The sequence below is a fragment of the Pongo abelii genome, chromosome 9, assembly GCF_028885655.2.
Source record: "Pongo abelii isolate AG06213 chromosome 9, NHGRI_mPonAbe1-v2.0_pri, whole genome shotgun sequence".
Taxonomy (NCBI): Eukaryota; Metazoa; Chordata; class Mammalia; order Primates; family Hominidae; genus Pongo; species Pongo abelii.
Window position 1 is genome coordinate 69,702,449 of NC_071994.2, and position 20,411 is coordinate 69,722,859.

At 45.7% G+C, this 20,411-nt stretch overlaps 1 protein-coding gene across 10 annotated transcripts in view; it reads right to left on the reverse strand.

Moving 5' to 3' along the window:
- Positions 1-318: 318 nt before the first annotated feature.
- Positions 319-20,411, reverse strand: part of PPFIBP2 (PPFIA binding protein 2) — a 142,859-nt gene continuing 122,766 nt past the window's right edge. For 5 of the 10 annotated variants that reach the window (XM_054523850.2, XM_054523852.2, XM_054523854.2 and 2 more), the window contains 11 exons: positions 17,371-17,509; positions 15,624-15,765; positions 14,818-14,946; positions 8,988-9,138; positions 8,597-8,708; positions 8,273-8,361; positions 7,854-7,976; positions 6,552-6,677; positions 5,658-5,846; positions 4,316-4,492; positions 3,770-4,021 (listed from right to left, as the gene is read on the reverse strand). In XM_054523850.2, the coding sequence (XP_054379825.1) occupies positions 3,884-4,021; positions 4,316-4,492; positions 5,658-5,846; positions 6,552-6,677; positions 7,854-7,976; positions 8,273-8,361; positions 8,597-8,708; positions 8,988-9,138; positions 14,818-14,946; positions 15,624-15,765; positions 17,371-17,509 (1,515 nt within the window). In that variant the 3' untranslated portion in view covers positions 3,770-3,883. 10 annotated transcript variants of the gene reach the window in all.

Sequence of the window (20,411 nt, forward strand, 5' to 3'; positions counted from 1 at the left end):
CATTACGCCTGAGCTGCTCCAAGGGCAAGGCCTGGGAGGAGGCTGTGTGTCAGCTTGGGTGAAGGCAGAAGGCAGGGTGTGCACGTGTTGGGGACGCCTCTGCTCCAAGCTGGGAGGTCGCACAGATACCCCTTGCAGATGACGGGAGATAGAGTCAGGCAGGACTGTGGGAAAGGAGCCTTGTCGCTTTACCCGTTCATACCCTAAACACCTGCCTTGCCCAGCCACAGTCCCATGAATGGAAAAAGCATGCTCCTGTGAAGCAGCCCCGGAGGGAGCTCCTGGTGATCATTTCACAAAACGCAGTCTCTACAGAACATTCAAAACAGTTTTTCGGAACTTTTTTTCCAGCAGGTTTTATGAACTAACAGCTCTTCCCCTTGGGTGTGAGAGCCTCCAGGCTGTCACCAGGAATAGCATGAGCCATCGAGTCGGTGTGCTGATATCTCACTGCCCTCCCACAAAAGTGGTCTGCAGTCCATGTATAAAAGTACAAAAGGTATGAAGCCTGTGGTGAGGAGCACAGCATGGTTGAAGACACACATGGACCCTGGGGCCACCCCTGGACACCTGTCCCACAGCTCTGCTTCATGCCTGTCGGCACCCTGTCTGAGACACCCTGCCCGCCCGGACTGGGCTTGCAGAGGGGGCTGTGTGCCAGCTCCCCACAGAAGCAAAGGCTCCGGGCCCCCACACGTGCCTCCCTACGCTCTCAGCCACGAAGAAAGTCATCTCCAGTCATCAGAGTTGGGGGCAGGCAGGTGAGAGTCATTCAGCAGCTGGTCCTGGCTCAGCATTGTCTGAAAAGGACACCGCCGAAGGGTCAGTTTAATAGAGTTTTGGTCCAGGCTGCCCTGCGGCAGCTGCATCGGAACTAGAGGGCACTGGGTGAGGGCTGCATCTGACACAGGTGCACTATAAGTTTACAGTGTCCCAAGAAACCCTGAGTATTGGGTCAGAATAAACAACACTATTAAGATAAAAATAAATTGTTCATATTAGAAATAAATTTTCTATTTTCAGGCCACCAAAGGCCTAGATCATAAGGGCAAGTGTGGGCAGATTCCTTTCATGGGTGGGCCAATAAATAAAAACATTGAGTAAAAGTGATCCTGTTTGGAGTCAGGGAGACTTTCCTGTTTTGTCCTTGGAAACAAGGAGAGTCGTGTGTCCCTGTCCTTGTCCTGTCATGCCAATGGGCCTTGCTAGACAAGCAAGCAAAGTACAGTGACAGGGGCCTCGATGGGGACAGACACTACAGCCAACAGGCTCAGTGATGGGATGTCCAAGAACTAAAAGGCCTTGGGAGTAATGGGTCCCCAAAAACAAATCCTGTGCTCTGTGGCTGGCCTTTTCCTGCCAGCTCTAGTCTGCCTATAAGCCTGGCAAGGAGGATGTCATTAGCCCTGCTTTACAGATAACTAAGCCAAAGCTCAGGAGAGAATGACACCCAAGGTCACAGAGCTAGTGAAGTCAGAGCAGGGACTTGAGCCTCACTCCAAAGCTGCTTTTCGAGGCCAAACTGCTTCCCCATGATATGGTTTGTCCTTTCGGGCATGCCAGGATGTGCTCACAAGCCTGTCAACACTTTGTGATACCCACAAAGTCAGAGGCATGATAGGAAATGCATGTGTCTCTGGGCAGAGGGTGGAAGAAGTGTCCACTAGGACAGGATGCAGCCTGGGCTCTAGGCTGATGAGACAGGTGATCTAGAGTTGCTGAGCATCTTGGTTTCCTCATCTCTAAGCCTGGGAAGAGGACCTGAGATCTAGTGTGCTTTGACTGGCTTTGGCTAACAGCCCATGAGCCTCCCCAATGCCCTTAGGGGCTCAAGGTCCAGTAACAGGCCAACAGAGAAGGCCCCTGGGCTGCTTTCTGCCTCGTGGCTGGCTCAGGCTCAGGCTGTGACCCCAGCACTAAGCACCATTCTTCGCCATCCCCCAGGCCTTGTGCACCACACCACACCAAACTCACTGGGCCTCCCTGGCATCAGTCTGACTGTGGGGAGAGGGTCAGAGTCCTACCGTAAGGCGGTGAATGTCTTGGGAGAGGAGCCCTATCTGCGTCACGGTACCTTCCGAAGGTGCCATCTGTAAAATGGGCAGCAGCCTGGTCAGCACACATGGATGCAGTTTATGATTCACAGAGATGGCATGCAAGTCCTGTCGTGCTCAAGCCTGGCTTCTCCAGGGCATGCTTCCCTGGAGGGATAGGCAAGGAGTAGGCCAGGCCCTGAGGAGTGACAGGTGGGTGGAGCACATGCTGCTCCTGTTTCCTGGGGAAAGGCTTCAATGTCCCACAGTGCATGCATACCTCTCCTGGAGCCCCACTGGGAACTGGCATTCAGGGTACACAGAGGCAGGACACAGGCTTGTCAGAAGCAGCCCTTCTGCACGTGTTCAATGTTTCAGCTATTTCCAGGAGCAGAGAGCAGTAGGAATGAAGGCCTTCAGGATGCCAGACTCACGCTAACCAGGCAACGGGAGCTCAGACACCAATGCCCTGACATAGGTGGGCATCCTTCCTCACTACTCAAGAGACTCCCTCCTGCCCCTCCTTCTCAGGTAATGCTGGTCTCTTCCTCCTTCCCTAAACCTACTTAGACACTGTAGATTTGGAAACATCCTCTGTAAATTTGGAGGGCACCAAGTGTAACCCCTCCCTTGTTTTATAGGTAGGAAAACTGAAGCCCACAAAGGGAACAGGACTTACTTGAAGGTGCAGAGAATCAGTGGAAAAACAGTTCCATGCAGGTTTTGAAAACAGGCACATGCAGAGATCCCTGTACCGCGACATAAGAAACAAGGGACAAAGCCTGCCCTGACTGGCTCTACAACTCCAATGGCCAGGCATCAGCCTGAATGAGCACTTGTCATCCAGCGGACCTGGGTACCAGGATCTATCAGCAGCATTGCCAGCTGGCAAGCTTGTCCCCACATCTCTCACCTCCTGGGAGGCAGTGGCCTGTGGCAACAGACCATGCCTGAGGCTGCTGGTAGTTTAAGAAGCGAATCTTCTTAGCATAGCCTCCATCTGGGACAGAATCAGAGTGCTACAATGGAATGGAGTCATCAGGCCGTGCCCAGGCCATCAGACAGCGGTGACGTGGTGTTACTCTTCTGCGATGAGGCCCAGGGGATTGAGGGGAGCCAAGCGCTGCCTGGGGGCAAACTAGAGTCTGCTGACCAGGAGTCCAGACTGGCAAGGCACATCTCTACCTCAGTCCCAGCCAGACAAGGCCCATCTGGAGGAGCCATTATCAGTCAGTCAGCCTCTAAATCAAGGGGATAGATCTCTTTCAGTTCTGCCAGCAGACAGACCAGCCTCCACCATGGTTATGAGCCTGGCTAAGTCAGTAATAGAGAAGCCAGCAAAACACATGAAAGAGAGTCTTTCCAGCAAGGTGCCTTTTTGTCTCCCCACCATCCCCTTCACTGGGGGGGCTCATGCCACTAAAACCAATCAGCTTTGAGGTCTGACAACAGATGTGCCCTACGGTCAGGATGTGCATGAGACACGAGGCCCCCTCGGCTTCACAGAGGGAAGCAAATTCTGAAGCAGTGAGGCTACGGACCTCCTCTGAAGGCTATGGGAGGGGGTCCCGCCTTGTTCTACCCCCCTGGTGAATCCTGAGCATCTGAGCATGCACCTGGCTGAGGACCAGGCTCAGTGCCACCAGCTCTTCAGCTCTGCAATCGGTAGGACTCCATTTCCAGCTACCCTCAGCTCTTTTTCCCCAACAGAGTTAAAGATATGTTGCACTGCTTGCTTTCCACATAAATATTGCTTTTATTACAAGAAAGAAGAGACCACCTCTGAAGTAAGGCACAACACATTTCCATTGTCACTGTGGCAGAAGTCCCTGTTGCTCATCCCTTTGATCTCAGCCAAGACTGTGGCCCACGGGCCTAAGGCACTTGAGCTTTTCCCTCAACTGAAGCGTAGGGGGTGCCTGAGAGCTGAGCCTCGTGGGAGCTGAGGTCTCTGGACCTGCATCGAAGTTCATGTGTTTCCACTGGTGCTGAAGATGAACATCAAGAATTACTAGAAATGTAAAAGTGTCTTTTCCTCCTGAGTCTACCTTTGGCAATGGTCCCCAAAGCCTGGCCCCTTAGAGATGCAGCTCCAGATCCTGGCCACCCTCAGGGTTCAAAGAGAGACTGGCCCAGGGTTACACAATTGCTGGAATATTCTCTGCGAGTCATGCACACGTGTGGGGGTGAGGTGCAGTTATATGGTGACACACACGGTGTTACTGTGAGCTCTCAGGGTGCACAGAGGGCAGGTGACAAGGGCATCAGCTAATCTGTCCCACCTGGTCCAGCCCATCCAGTTCAGGGGCATCAAGGGGGCTGAGGCCCCGGTAGCCACTGTAGAACCTGTGACTGTCACTGACACCGTCACTGGGCTCCATTGGGCAAATGTAGTCCGTCGATTCATCAAACTTCTTTTTTCTTATGTTTCCAAAGTGTGAAAATCCTAGTTTCCTTGGCTAAAACACAGAAAATGCAAGATTATGAGAAGGCAATCAAGGCAGTGTGCAGGTATGACTGACAATATACTTAAAATTTAAGAGCAGGCCCGCAAGGAGAGGAATAATGTAAACTGCTCCTAGAAAGACTATGAACAAAATAGAGCTCTTGTAAGCAATTTCTATGCTGCAGAAAGGCCAACAGGTAAATAATCTTGAACAATAAGAGCTGCCCCTCCAATACTATGCCTGAAACTCATGCCTGGCTGCCCCACCAAAGTGACTTTCTTATTTCCATAGATGAACTGGGAGTTCCTTTAGAATGTACTTGAGGTCTGCACTTGAGGCGAAGCACAGAGAACTTGCCTCAGCATAGATGCTGGCACCCCAACCCTTTCCCATCTCAGCACCTGGCACTATCTAAAGGCATGTAGGATAGCCCCAGGTTGCTCCCTGCCCTAGTGTCACCCAGCACTGTTTCTACCTGACTCCCCATCCTGTTCCCCTGGGGAAGGAGGTCTGTGCCTGAGTTGTAGCTGGGCATGAAGCATCAACACTACCAGGGATAGGACCAGCCTGGCCTCCAGCGGTTGCCTGTGGGTCTGTAGTCTGGGAAGAATGTGGTCTCAGGATGCTATGGCTCAGGCAGGTCTAAAGGGCTTTGTGGGATTCTGGGAGCCCCAGTGAGTAGTGTTGGTGCTTGAAAGACCTGGGGACCTCTGGGTATCTGTGTGCTGGCCACTTCACGAAACAAGACAAATGGAACCAGGTTCCATTGGGAGCACTTCCTATATCAGCGGGACAGCTTTGGCCAAGATCCCACGGCATTGCGGCACGCAAGCGGGCCTGACCAAAGGAAAGCCAGACTTGGAGCGCTTCCGCTCTGCAAGGTGAGTCACAGCAGCAGTGGGGTAGAGGACGAGCTCTAAGCCACCTGAGGATAGGTGCTTCCTGCACATATTTTCTAGGTAAAGAAACCTGCACTGTCTTCCTTGGACTCAAAACTGGTGGAGAACTGGCTTAACAAAGACTGGCCTAACAGACCACAAGCCCACAGCAGAAGCTGAAAGATCCTCTTTGTCCAGGCTACACATGCTGCTCTGGCTGTGGGCATCGCGCCAGGTGCTGTGCTGCATGAGGGCCAGGAGGCAGCCCAGGGCCCACCCAGAAAGGGTCTGCAACTCACCCGGACTTTGGCTGTGGTGGTCAGTGGTGTATAAGCTGGTGAGGCCATTTTCTCTCGCTTTTCCTGTTCAGCCTCCGGACCAATCAAGGCATTGAACTTGGTGGTCAGGTGGCGCCTAAGGAGCGTCTTTTGTGGGGGGATATTGAGAAGCATAGCCAGGGTGTCCCCAGTGAAGCGTGGCTCCAGGATCTAAGAAGGAACCAGAGACAAGCCTGGCCAGGAGCAAATACAAATGGCTCGAGGGGGAGGATGCTGAGAGATTGGCCTGTTGGGGCTGGGGGTGCCTCCAGAGCAGGGGCAGGAGCTCAGTCACTTGTTCTGAGTCCTACTCCTCTCACTGGCTGGCACAGGGCCTGGCTCTGAGCACATACTAGCACATTTGCTGACTGACCACCTTGTTTTCACAGACCAGCAGAGAACTGGGACCTCTTTGGTGAGGCTGTCTCTCAGGATCTCCTCTGGATGACATCCAAGCCACCACACTTCCTCATTTCCCCTCTGGCTTTGCCACTGACAGATCTGAGTAATGATAAGGATCATATTGCAGCAAGTGGGAAGCTGCATTTTTATGGCTTCCCCGTCCCTTCCCCAGCCCCACTGTTCCCTCAGGGACAGGCAGACCTGCCTTGTAAGCGTTGGTCTCCACGCAACCCATTGACCTAGAATCCTCAAGTCTCATGCCAAGGAGGTGCTGCCAGAAGGCATCTTGCTTCCATGAGGTATATTAATTCTCAAGGACAAGTTATCAGAATACTTTGAGACATCAAATTATGCAAGACCTTCAGAAGAAGTACCTATTTTTTTCCTTAGATTTTATGTCTTGTCCTTAATAAATAAGTTTCTGAATATCCCATTTGCACCAAGGCAGGTGGGCTAGGCCAGAGAGCCACTTACAATGAGGCCTCCATGGACTCCACTCCCTCGAAGATTGGGTGCATACTCTGCCAGGTCCACAGATCGTAACCACTCCATCACCCTGTGGTTGGACCACTGTACAACTTCTGAAGGAGAAAGGTTACTCTGTCAGAGGGAGAAGGAGAGTGAGGAAGTTAGGCTTAATAGGTCCCACCATGGTCCTTTGTGCAGTCAGCCCCTGTAAGTAACCCTGCCCCAGACGCATCACAACAATAGAAGGCCCTCAAGCTTAGTGACCCACCCCATCTGCCAGAGCACCAGCCTCCCCAATTTCTAGGAAATAGGGCTCCCACTGAATCTTACAAGATCTTCCACACTGAGATATCTGAATCCAGAATTCTGTTACTCCCTCATTTTCTGGCTAACTTTGAGACAAATAAACAAGGACATTATAGTTATTATTTCAGTGATTCAACAGAACTTTAAAGATGACTGTCAATTACAATCCAAGTGGTTTATAGATGAAAGATCTCCCTGGTGTGGCCAATGATTTTAGGGGAGCACACCTTAAAATACTTATTCCTAAGTGCTCTCACGTAGCACTGTGGTCTTAAAAATGCACAGCGCTGTGCCTGACATATACAAGACATTCAAAACATGTTGGTTGAATAGGAGAAAATAGGAGATAGAGGGCAAAGGTAGCAGCCCAGGAAGCTGAGTTAATTTTACAGCAAGGTTAGACCTAGTTCCCAGGAACAGAGGAGATAGGATGTGACTGACAATCTTCAGTTTGGGGGTCCATCAAGAACTCTGAAGTTCATGGAACATAATCAGTTATTTCTTCAAGGCTTGGGGTGCTGTTATTTACGTATACTATTTCTTCTCTAGCAAGACTGCTCATGGATCCCCTGTACCTGGGCCTGGAAGTCAGGTAATTTTGGATCTACAAGTAGGGATACCTATTCTGAAATGTCTAGCTTCTATGGGCTCCTCTTCCCCCTCCTCTGCCTCTTCTCTTCTACTGTGACACCCATCTTTCCATTTTGTCTTCCCCTCCCCCTCTCTTTGCACCATCTCCTCATCTCCTTTAATCACTGTGATGACTTTATAGCATGTGTCTCCCCAGTGGAGGGTGGGAGCTTAGAGGTCTATGGCTACTGTGAGACACAAAGTACAGGTAACGGATGTTTGGGGCAACAGGAAGCACAAGCAAACAAAAGAATCCCAGGCACCATGGTCCAAAAAACAGTGCTTTTATGATGTCATTCTTGTTTGCTCATGCTCGATGTTTCAGGGGTCCTGGCTCGGGGCTACCTGGAGAGATACTATTTGTGGTCTCACCTCATCAGCTGGCCGCCGGTGCAGGCAGTGGGGGTTGAACTTGTTGACATGCAGCACATGAATGGCACATTTGATGCTGAGATGATGTAGTTGGCTGGTGACTTTTAAGAAGAGTAAATCATTCTGAAAGAGGAAAGTTTAATTGATAAACCAGAGTTTCCAAAGTGACAAAAGACCCCTGATGTCCCTCACCAGACCAAGCATAGACAAGTCAACCACATCTCAGGAAGGTGCACGTGGAGACACCAATAGCTTATCACAGTGGTTTGTACTGTGCTACTTGGGACCTCTTTTGTGACAAATGATACTATTTCAAGGCCTTAAGAATATATGGAATCAAGTTTAAAATAACCACCATGGGTACACGTGAGCTGAGTGCTCACAGGGACAACTGAAATATTTAAAGAAAAAGTCCTCACCACAGTTAGGTATTGCAGCATTCGTCCGTCAACTCTAGATTCATGAAACTGGTCTTTGTACTGGGGTAAGCCAATATCATCAAGCCACCCTACAAATACAAAAACCCCAGATGTGTCAGGATTCATGAGAATGAGAGAATGTAGACACCAAAAAGAGGGGAGCAAATTATATTTTGAAGTTCGTTTTATTCCCCCAAAAGTTTAGTAATTCCTCTGCCTTTTACAAGGAGACAGCTGTCTTTGAGGTACCCATTTAACAGGGAAATTCTTTCTACTCTTAGTTGCTGCCAGAGACATACTTAATACATATATGCCTATCCTTACGTGTCACCCAAATGTGGTCTAGCAGCGCAGACTTCTCCTCCTGTTTGGTGTTGATGGCTTTCACTGCTAAAACAAGCTTCTTCCTGTGGAGTGGGTGCTTAATTCCTAGCTCCTGAAATTAAAAGATGAAGACCACATGTGAAATTTTGGCAGGCAATTTGGCCCTCAGAGAAAGCTGTGTCTGGGTGGAGATGCTCTGAGAGTATGGCAGTGATCTCCACACCGTGCCCTGGGATGCCAACCTGCAGCTACAGAGGGACTCTCAGCCTCCTCCATCCATCCTCCTGTGTGTGTGTGTGTGTGTGTGTGTGTGTGACAGGAGTGGCGGTCCCCGGCCTTCCCATGCTTTGGGGAGAAATGGGAGCCTCCTCTTCCCAAGCTCAGCCCTTACCTTTTCCATGTCCTGAGGGGTGGCTGTCAATAAAGTGTGGCCAGAAGATACCCACTGCCTGGCAAAGATCACATACTGAGCCAGGCCAAAGTCCTCCAGCCATGCACACACACGCTCTGTGCTCCACTGGGCAAAGGGGGCATTGGCGTCACTGGGAAGCAGGAAAACAGCATATTCCTGTTAGTGGGAAAGCCTGAGGTTCTGAATCTAATCATGTCTCACAAACAAAACAAAAGAAAACAAGACAAAAAACCTGTTTTTTAACAAACAACCTCCATCATGGGATTCTGCTGAACAAAATTCCACTACAACACACTCATAGGAGGTAGACCCTAGAGTTTTCTTAATAACACAAGATCTGAATTTCAAATTTCAGACTACTTAGAGAATGGGGCAGCCTGTATGGCCCTCCTGAGATCATGTTCACATGTCCTAGGTCCGCATACACACATATACATGCCACAAGTCCAGAGCTGTGGCCTCATTAGGCAGAAACATCTTTTTAGGAAAATGCTTAGAAAACTAGTTTTCTTAGCATTTAAGAAGTTCTCTTAACATTAAAAAAAAAAAACAAAAACAAAACACCCAAAACTAAAAGCAAAAACTTGCCAATCAACAATAGCTAACACATTACTTATTAACAAAACAGGAGGAACATTCACATTAAAGTCAAAAGGACAATATGTTTTTTATCAGTACTAACAACACTGGTCTGAGAGTCGTAGCCAGTATTAGAGATAAATAAGAAGAAGTATAGCTATTAGGCAGAAATAAAGCCATTCTTTACAGATGACAGGACTGCCCATTTAGAAAACCCAAGAGAGATCAGTAAGGTGGCCACTTATGAAATACACATATAAACATATGTAACGTATATGTTACATACAAAGATCAACAATTTCTAATACCATCAATGCACAGATACTAATGCTACTGTTAAAACAATTTAAAAATCCCACTCATAGCAACCAACATTATAAAACGTCTAGGAATTGCCTTAACAAGAGATGTTTGGCCTTGTGTGATTATGTGTGGGGATTGCGGGGGTGGGGAGAGGTATTGACTACAACAGTCAACTGAGCAACATGAAAAAGGACATGAATAAATGAAAAGCTAGATTATGTTTCTAGACAGGGTGACTGAGTTTTATAAAGCCATCAATTCTTAAAGACATCCATTTTTCATTTAAAGTGTGAATATAATAGCACACTACAAATCCCAATGGAGTCATTTTTTTTAGGGGGGGATTCGACAGAGCAACATTATGTTCATAAATGAGGATTTATAGAATATCGAAGATTAGATATTCCTTCAAAGACCAGAAAGATTCCTTCAAAGTACCCCTAACATACTAGATTAAAACATATTTTTTTAAATGCCTGGTTGAGCTGTTGTTAAAGTGAGGGAATTCCTTAAAGGATAAGCGTGATAAGAATGCCCCATTTTAGATCAAATGTTAGAGATGATGTATACCCTGGGGCAGGGACTGATCCATTATAATCTGGAACCTGGGCTTTCATGGGTCCTGACAATGTTTTACGGGGCCTGGAACTTAAAAACTTTCTCTTCAAAATAGTATAAAATTTGAATATATAATTAGAAACAAAGGGAATATTTAGAATTAGAAAACAAGCCACAAAAAATTGCAAGTTTTGCAAAACTGAAAAAAAAATCATAAAATCTAGAAATATTTTATTACATAAAAGCTTGATATACTTCTATAGTGTGATTCTTTTTTGAGACAGGGTATTTGTTATTTTAGAGATGGGGTATTTATTTTAGAGACACGGTTTTAGTAATTAATTATTTTTAGAGATGGGGTCTGGCTCTGCTGCCCAGGCTGGAGTGTAGTGATGTAATCATAGCTTATTACAGCCTTGAGCTCCTGGGCTCAAGCAATCCTCCTGCCTCAGCCTCCCAAGTAGCTGGGACTACAGGTCTGAGCTACTGTATCCAGCTATAGTACTTCTTTACTCTCATATTTTGGGTGGATACTCTTTGACTGGTTCTTTGTATGTCTACAACTTTATAATATATTCTATGACAACAGATGGTCGATTTAGTCTTTCTTCTAGCATGACTGATCAATATTTATCTTTTATGACAATAGTTAAGAAGTTTTATCTTCACAATTTATAACTGGTATTGTCATGTACATTTTTAGAATCATTTAAATTTAGAAAGGCCTCTATCAAATGTCTTTTATATGTGAGTTGTAAAACTATAACGCATTCAAGTTTTCTAACGCTATGGCTAATCTTAAACATTCTTTGAATTGACAATGTTCATTTAACTCATGTGTTGTCTATGTCCTTGTGGCAGTACGAGTTTTATGTTATCTTTGTCACTGTCAGTATATCATGTAAACTCAGCAAGAAATTTCAACCTTTTCCCAATGGGTTTGTATCATTCATCTTATATGAACAACAATCTAGAAGGCTACTCATTCCTTTTGTTTAAAACTTACCTCTTGCTCTTAGCAAATTACTGCTTTTGGTATGATCTGGATTTTTTGTTTATAATTTGTTTTTTAATGTAAGAAAGAATAATTTCTTACAATGTAAAAAATTACAATTAAGAATAATTTCTTACAATGTAATTTCTTACATTGTAATTGAAATTACAAATTTCAATGCTCATTTTATCACTTTTGTTTTATATTCTATTTTGTTTTTATTTCATTTGTTTCCTTATTTCTTGGAAGTGGGAAAAACAAACATATTTGAGGGACATTTCAGTTCTTTTTAAAATTTTTTAACTTTTATTTTTTGCCTAGTCTTTGTGAACCTAACATTTCAGCTCTAAAGGGGAAATAAGTGTTTCTGAGATCATAATTGGAAAACCTCTGTCCTATCGACCTTTTCAAAACCACCTAGAGCTCTGGGCCTCATCTCCAGCAGTCTTCCCATTTTTTGTTTTGTGAATCCTCTCCTCCCTCCTGAGCCTTGAGGTGCTCACACAGAATCAGACCCAGCTTCTGTACCTCCTCCTCAGCTCCTCTCAGTGCCAGCATCTCCCATATCATCAGCCAGGGCACCACTGAACATGCTGGGAAATAATTTGGAGATGACAGAGAAGATACCCTTCATATATAGCCAAAACATTTGTTTTGTTGACACATTCCAAAACATCTTTTCAAATTGCAGTTCAAATGATGTAGCTGAGATTTCTCAAATCTGCTCGTCTCATAGTAGGGGGAGAGCACATGGCACATTTATAATTGTACAGTTCATTAGTGAGTACAGAGCACTGAGCGAATCGGCACAATAGGGAGTAGAAGAAATCCTGGAAGCCACTTGTGCAGTAGGAAAGCTAGTGAATTAAACCCAACTAAACTAAACATGCAGTGACTGCAAACCACATGCACACACATACCCCGCTAAACCCAAACTACATGGATCCCCAGGCCAACTTCCCCTTAACAAGTCCCCCAAAACCCCCACAGCTGCCCTAACACCATCTGTTACAAGGAAAAGTATAGACCAAGCGAAAGTTGCAGTAAAAATAGTCAGCAGTCTTAAAACTGGTTGTGTTTAAAATACCTTTTTTATGCAAAATTTTCAAAACAACTGGCCCTGTTAACACTATGATCAGACTCTCTGGACCCTGGAAGGTCTCCATACAAAGGAGGGTCCCTGAAGCTTAAGCATCTTTACATTCATGATGAATCTGACTCACCATGCGTATAGGAAAAGGAAATAAAATGGGGCCCAGGGTAGGGGAGCAGTAGGATTGGGGACCTCTCCTAAAGCTGGAGTCCTGAAGGGCAATACACTCAGTAGAACAACTCAGGAAAAAAATACTTCGCAAAGATGGGATCCAGTCATGTGGCTCTAGAGCCTGTTTGCCTTAAACATTATACTTTACTGCCTTTTTCTCAAAAATAGTAACTCATAATAAAGTCACAAACTAAAATAATTCCTAAATGGATTATTCAAAGTTTTTAAAAATCACAGAAAAAATTTAAAACAAAATGATGAAAGAATTCACAAAGTGGATGAACCTAATTCTATATAAACATAAAAATTCCATGTATCAAAGTATCAGAAGCAAAAGTAAAATTCTGCTACAAACCTAAAAATACTTTGTCACAATTATTAGACATGACTTAATATCTTAATAGAGAACAGTTAGAAATCTATAAGAAATACAGTAATAATAATGAACAAAAATGCAGATAATTCACAAAAGAATTAAAAGGACAAACACGAAAACTAAATTACCAATAAAAAGGAAATTTGGAGGTTCATAAAAGTAGAAAACTTTGAAAAAGAAAAATTTAAATACTTAATGCTGACAAGGATATGGGTGTAATAGGCGCACTCTGTCCAGCAGTGCTGATTGGAATGTAACTCTTTAAAACTTTACCTGGGAGAAGAAAGAAAATAAAATGTGTTCGTCCATAATCTGAGAGAGAGTGCCTACACAATGTTATCAAATATCATATTTAAAAAGAAATCAATTGTTTTATTGAACAAAAAAAGGTTGGGGCTGGAGGCTTTCAGTATCAAAGTACTTTTCCTAAAGAATACTAGCAACAACAGTTTTAAAGCTACACCTAAATATTAATATCTAGAAATTATAAATATTACCAGAGGACATTAACATATGTCAAATTTCTACTTAAGAGTCATAAAGGCCTTTCTTTTCCACCAGCAAATTCATTCTGCACCGTTACGATAAACATAACAATCTCATCAGGACCTCTTCATACTTCTTCCCTTTCTCATCCACTGTTACGGTTAATAAAGCACAAAGACATTTGAACAAAGCAGCCTTGTGGCTGGAACTGCAGTTTTTTCCTTTGGCAAAGAAAGCTACTGACCCTGGTCACCCCATACTCTAAAGTGACTATCAGAATACAGATAGCTCCCTAACCATGCTCTCCTACTCTAGGGACAATGCTGAGGGGTCTTAGGAAAGTTTTTATACCTTGACCCAATGATTCCCCTTCTAGAGTCAATCCTTCAAGAACTAGCCAGAATTAAAACAAAGATGAATCATTCAAGCTTACTATAGCTTGATTTTTTTTTCAGCTCAGATAAATCAGAAACGAAAGTAATGTCTACATTGAGAAAATTGCCAAGTAAATTAGAATATCTAATTATTGAATATACAGGTAAAGCTTTCCCTGGCTCACTTTCTAAGGGCTCTGAATTGGTCTCTGACTTACTTAGACTATGTCCTTAGACTCTCTAGCCTCTAAAAGCTAATGGTCTATACATTCTCATGTTTCTTTTCAAGCTACCTGGAGTCTGGGGATACTCATAAAAGAATAAATGGATCTGGAAAGGTCCCGTGTCTCATGCACCAGGAGGACCTGGTAAGACTAGAAACCTGTTTGGCAAGCCAGGGAAGTGGAGTATCATATCCATGTGCAAAATAAGCTAAGACTCCCTTCCACAGGGGATGCAGGTCTGCAAACAATATGATGCATTTAGGGAAATGCTTTTCTTCCTTAATTGGAATCTAGACTCTATTATTTCTGAGAGCGGATATCTGAGTTATACGTATCATAACCAGTAATTACCTGTACTTTGCATTGGTATATGGCAATCTTGAGGGGACTAAACTGAAGAGAGTTACAGCTTACTTTTTGCCTTTTGGTTAGATATAAAATGTCACATTCCAATCCTGTGGAAGACCCCCAGGAGTACTGATTTTGGCTGAGTAACTCAGAACTTAGGAAATATTGTGCTGGAGATGATGTATTGTAGGGACTGCTTGACTGGGGAAGAGAATATGGAAAGGGGTTTCCCCAAAACACAGGAGTGAAGATTCACCCGTGCAGGTTTGAAGGGAGATCAAAGGAAAGTGGGTAAAGCCTTACCTTTTCTGTCCCTTGGAGTCCCTGGTCCTAGAGAGTCTTGGCCCTGCGGTTGCCCGGAGCCCACCTCGTCGAAACTCTGCCATCCCCAGTGTGTCAGTGTTGAAATTTCCTGACTGAGTTCTTCGGATTCTGCATGGAGAAGAATCCATGGAGACGGTCATGGAATAGTAAGAAAGCCTACAGTCACTGTGCTTCCTCTTTTGCAAGGCCATGCAGGCCAGCACAGGGACTCTTGGCAGCACTTTTTCTCCGTACCTTCCCAGAGATCAAGGATCACAACCTGTTGCAGCTCCTTGGCCAGACTCAAGCCTCAATTCGAATCCTGCCTCTGGGATTTGGTCACTTGCCATAGAGGTCAAAGCAAAGTTTGATGCCTTGTAGGAGGCCCCAGTTTCTGCCTCATGTCACAAAGTGGATCAGTTGGGCCAGCAAGTACTTGGCTTTCAAAGATTTTTCAAAGATTTCTTAAAACAGACTGACTCCTAAGAAGGGAGAATACAGTCTCATCTGTGTCTGTCCCAAAGCCAGTGTAATATAAGCTGCAGAGATTATGTTCAGGGTGTGTGGAATGGGTGGGTGCCTAGGATGCATGACATGAAAGGCAACTGGATATATTCAATGGGTGTCTTTCATACTTCTCCCTCTCTCGGCCCTGAAAAATACCTCAGATTCTTCTCTTTGAACACGAACACTCTGTTTTGACTGCTGTTTCAGTGTCTAATGGACCAGGGGCTTACATAGACTCTTTGCCCAATCAAAAAGAAAAATTCTAAGCAATATAATTAGGATCAACAGCACCAACTTACTTTCCCCAGAACTTCTTAATGCCTTTGGGATTCCGTTTACCATCTGGTGTCAGAGGAGACTGAGGACCTGATTCAGTGCCCGATGATGTGGATGAGAGGTCATTGACCACAGCAGTGTCATCCCAGCCACTTTCTGTGTCTCCTGAGATTGGAAGAAGGCAATGAATGTGAATGTAAGGACGTGACCTCTGGAACCCTTCTTCCCCAAGCCTGGGCCCTCTCCTTCAGTGGGAGTCCAGAGAATCTGCCCAGTTCTGCCTTCAGGGCAGAACTCCATACCAAGATCCCAGAGACTAGTGGGGACTCCAGGCTTCCTTGCTGAGAAATTAGTGTGCTCAATATTTCAAATCTAGGTGAGCTAATGTCTTTAATTTTAAGGATTTGGGGTCCAAAGTACTTGGGGATTATTCCAACAAGCAGCTTCTTTTTCCTCAGAGGGAGATGCAGGAACGTAGGCAGTAGTGGGACCCTGGCTGAGTGTTGGTGAAGGGGAGGGTTAGGGTAGGGAAACAAAGGCATTCTCACTCTCCACCTCACCTGGAATGGGTACAGTACCTAACACGGGGGCACTGACACTCCGGCCACGATCTCCAGTGAACCAAGAAGCAGAGAAGCCACATGAAGAAACAAGAGAGGCCAAAGTCCAGCCCAACAGAGTTACAGGGAAGCAAAGAAATAAACAAAAGAGTGTCATCGAGCAAAAAAGAAAAACTCAAAACAGAAAGAAAAATAATCCCGTGGAGAAGGATGGGGTGAGTGGTGACTGATACTGAGAGGAGGTTTCATGTGAGGGGACCAAGTGTTCCTGGTACCCCTTTGTGACAGGCTGAGGTGTCCACACCCGGGGAAAGGAAGGGACAGCAGCAGGGACTGAATACTCCAGGCCACAGGCAGCTCTTGTGCAGGTGCCTGGGCTCACTCAGCTCAGACTAGAACAATCTGAAGCCATAGTGAGTCCAGTTTGAGTGTCACTAGAACACACCCATTCAAGGGCTTATCTGAAGTTCCTGCAGCCAACGGCAGAGCTGGCCTTCACTAGACCAACACATGGGCCAGCTCAGGGAAGACTGAGGCTGAGGAGCCTCAGGAAGAACTCTGCCAGGACCAGAATGTTCCCTCCTGGGCCCATTGAATCTTCTGCTGCTGGTGGGGAAAGATGGCTTATTTTGAATGAAAAGCAGCAAAAGCCTCTGTGGTTTCAGGTCTTAACCACCAAAAGGATACCTGTAGACCGACACCCTTGCCCATTGGCCACTGACTCCATTTGCCTAAGGAAATGCTCCCACTTGGAGTGCATAATACCCTCCTACTGGGAATAGGGAAGCTGCAGAGAAGAAGGTGGAGACAGGAGAGAGAAGATCAGAATGACAGAGGAAGGAAGCATGAGGGGCAGGAAGGGTAGAAGGGGTGTCTGAGAGGAGGGAAAACAATGCTAGGAAGGACAGGAAGGGGTTCAAGAGGAGGAAGAGAAGAAGAGAGGAAATGAGGGTGAAAAGCTGCAGCCGAAAAGAAGTAGGGGATACACACACCCTGCTTTGCTGAGACTGTAGAGTGCTGACCTTAGAAAACAGCTCGCCCAGCGGGAGCCTCTAGAGGTGGGACCGCCCCAAGGTACAACTTGTTCCAGCCACCCACCCCACCATTCTTCAATTGTGGATTGTGGTGGTAGGTGCAGGGATCTTATACAATCACTGAAAGTGCCAAGGACGCTGCTCAGAGGCCACCAGCACCAGGGCTGGACACTCACTCAGCCTCAGCAGGCTGCTCCCCGTGATGTCAGGCTGGCAGGCGGTGGGAGGAGATTTGGCAGCCTCTCCATTGGGCGTGGCTCCTGAAAGCTTCCCAGGTAAAGTGGGATATTTGTGCTCCGCCAAGAAAGGGCTGTCCTATTGGAAGGTGAGAGAAAGAGAGAGATACCGACTTAGCTGTCAGCCTCAGTTAGGAAATCCTTGGATACAGAACAACTCCCTGTTTTCCAAGAGCCATTTTTCACATATGGTGACTTGAAGACCCCTCAAAGATTATTTAGCTAGTCCGAGAAAGGGGACCAGAGTTCCAAGGAAGGAAGAAACTTTCCCAAGGCCACACAGTAAGACAGGGACAGAGTCAAGTGCAAATCCGGGGCTGACTGAAACTGACTCTAACAGGAAGTGAAGCTGTCTTGCAAAGGTGCCTTTGCTGTCTGGCCTAGTGCTCAGAGACTCAGTGAATTAACAGCAGTGAATTACTCTGTAAGCTCTTTGGATATGAAAATTGGCATTCTAATAAAAGCTGCCTAGTGTTTTATCATGCATACATACATATATATGTAAAATAACAATCCTGCAAGGGAGGAAACTGAGCTCAGTCTGGTCTGGGCTTCTCTGTTTCCCCCAGATTTGCTTTCCTGTGGTGAGGAGAGAGGTGCTTCTGCTAATTGGGACCCTTACTCAGACCAGGCAAGGGCAGATCTCTGTGAGGGCCTGACCAACTGCATAAATGATATGGATCTTGCCTGAGAGCGGCTATGGTACAGAAGGGAAATTATAGTTTAAATTTGGAGCAAAAGAAGAAAAAAACCCTCTATTGTGATCATGGCTTCTTAAAAAACATCATGTTAAGGCAAGCATGAAGATACACACACCCTTGGGGGAGGTGACAACAAGAAACGGGCCAGAGGACTACATGCCAACAAAGCTCCTTTAGGAACTTAGGATCATAGTCTGCATGAGGTAGAGCCTCAGTGCAGCCAGCTCCATGCTTGGACCCTGGCCATGGAAAGGTCGCAAAGAAACAAGTTGATTAAATGAGGAAGAAGACAGCACTTATTTGGTAAGGAGGCATATAATGGCCTCTAAATCTGCAAACCTGAGAGAAACACAGTGGAATGCGCTGTGAAAGTGAGAATAAAAGAAAAGAGAAATTGAAGCAATGTCACTAAAGGAATCAACTGTGGATCACCTGATTAGATCCAGAAGAAAGTAATATAAAAAACAAAACAGATTTCAAACTGGCAAGTCAGAACAGTAATGGAAGGCTGTTGACTGAGACATCTTTTGAAGTTCCATTTAGCTAAAGGCCAAATATCCAATATATTTCCAATTCAATTTGCTTATAAATATATGTCCTAGAAATTGAGATTCAGTTCATTCATTGAACATTGACTATAACTCCCTATAAATAGTTCAGAAAGGAGAGATACAGTGAGAGGAAACTGAATTCAGAAAGAATTCTGAAAGAACTGGCTGGTGGAGTAGAAGTAACTAGAACCTTGAGAGAGGAAGGCTATGAGATTTTCAAGTTTGTGATGACCCATGAGGTAAAGATTAGACATGATCAGACATGTGGTCAAGACCCACAGTTTCCAATGGTAGTTCATGTGCCGGCTGCTCTTCATAATTACCTGGGGCGCTTGTAAAACAACATGAATTCCCAGATCCCTCCTGTGCCCAGTCCCTGATTCAGTCCCTCTGGAAGCACACCCCAGATGTCTATATTTTTAACAAGCATCTCAGATTATCTCAGATTAGACTAATGCAGTCAGACCCAGGAACCACTGACTGTGAGAAGGTAGTGTTCAAAAACTTTAGAGACCTGAAGGGCATGACTCCAAGCTCCCTATTATATAGGACATATGGAGGGGGGAAGAGCTCTCAAAAACATGTTTCTGGTTGCATCATCATGCATGCTCCCTCAAGGCAGGGCAGAGACAGCCAAGGAGCCAAGTGGGCCACCCGGGGAGTTCCCTGAGGAGCTGAGATACAAGCAGAACACATACCTAACCCAAGGATGGGGTTTAAAAGGCAGCCCAGACCTGTAAGAAAGACAGCCAAAAGGAATCAAGGACAATGGAAAGGGCTCTCTGAGCTCTGCTCAGGCCAAGAAGAGGAGCTGGGAAGAAATGACTCACTGATGTGGAAGGCAGTGCAATGTTAAGACGTGACGCAGAGGAAACAAGGATGCGCAACTCCAGTTCTGTTTCTCCTGTCTCCAAAAAGAACAATCCTCCTGGCTGTAGGGGAACAGAAGCCCCAGCCAAGGGAATAGTGTAGAACTGATTATCCAGCTGCTTTAAATTAGAACAGCGAAGCAGCACGCCAGAGTGGAAAGGGCCTAGGCTTTGAGTCAGACTAACTCAGACAAAGCTGTTTCTCTTCCACCTCTCAGGACCTCTGGTCATTTCTAAATGGAGAATAACAATTCCTGCCTCAGGTTTGCCAGGAAATAACATATCCACAGGGCCTAGCACACAGTGGACAGTGGATAAGGAGAAGCACAGGAAATATCACATACCCAGGGCCTAAAGAAACAGCAATCTAGAAGAGCAGTCCTTAGACCACGGCAGGCACTGGTCAGACTACATCTAGAATATCACACTCCAAGTGTGGTCCAGGGCACAACTTGAAGAATACATTGAGAAACTAGCGCTGATCCTACGAAGACTCTACGAAGACTAAGTAGCAGCTTGAAAGGCTTGTGATCCATGCACATGAGAAGGTGATGTTCGGCCCAGAGAACAGAGCACTCAGAGAGGGCATGAGGGACTTAAATTCCAGAGCTATCTGGAGTAGGGGAGATTGACTTTTTCCATGGGCTAGACATGGAGGGAGAGGATCAGCAGATGCACATTTTAGAGAAGCTCACAGAGCTGCAAAATAATACAAAGGACGTCTTACAATGAAATGAGCTCTCAGTCACGGAAAGCAAGAGCCAGTTTAAGCAAGCGCCAGACACCAAAGTTAGGGATGCTGCAGAAGGATGGCTGTGGAACGGTTCTGTAACTGTGGAGCTGTTCTGGGGAGGACGGTG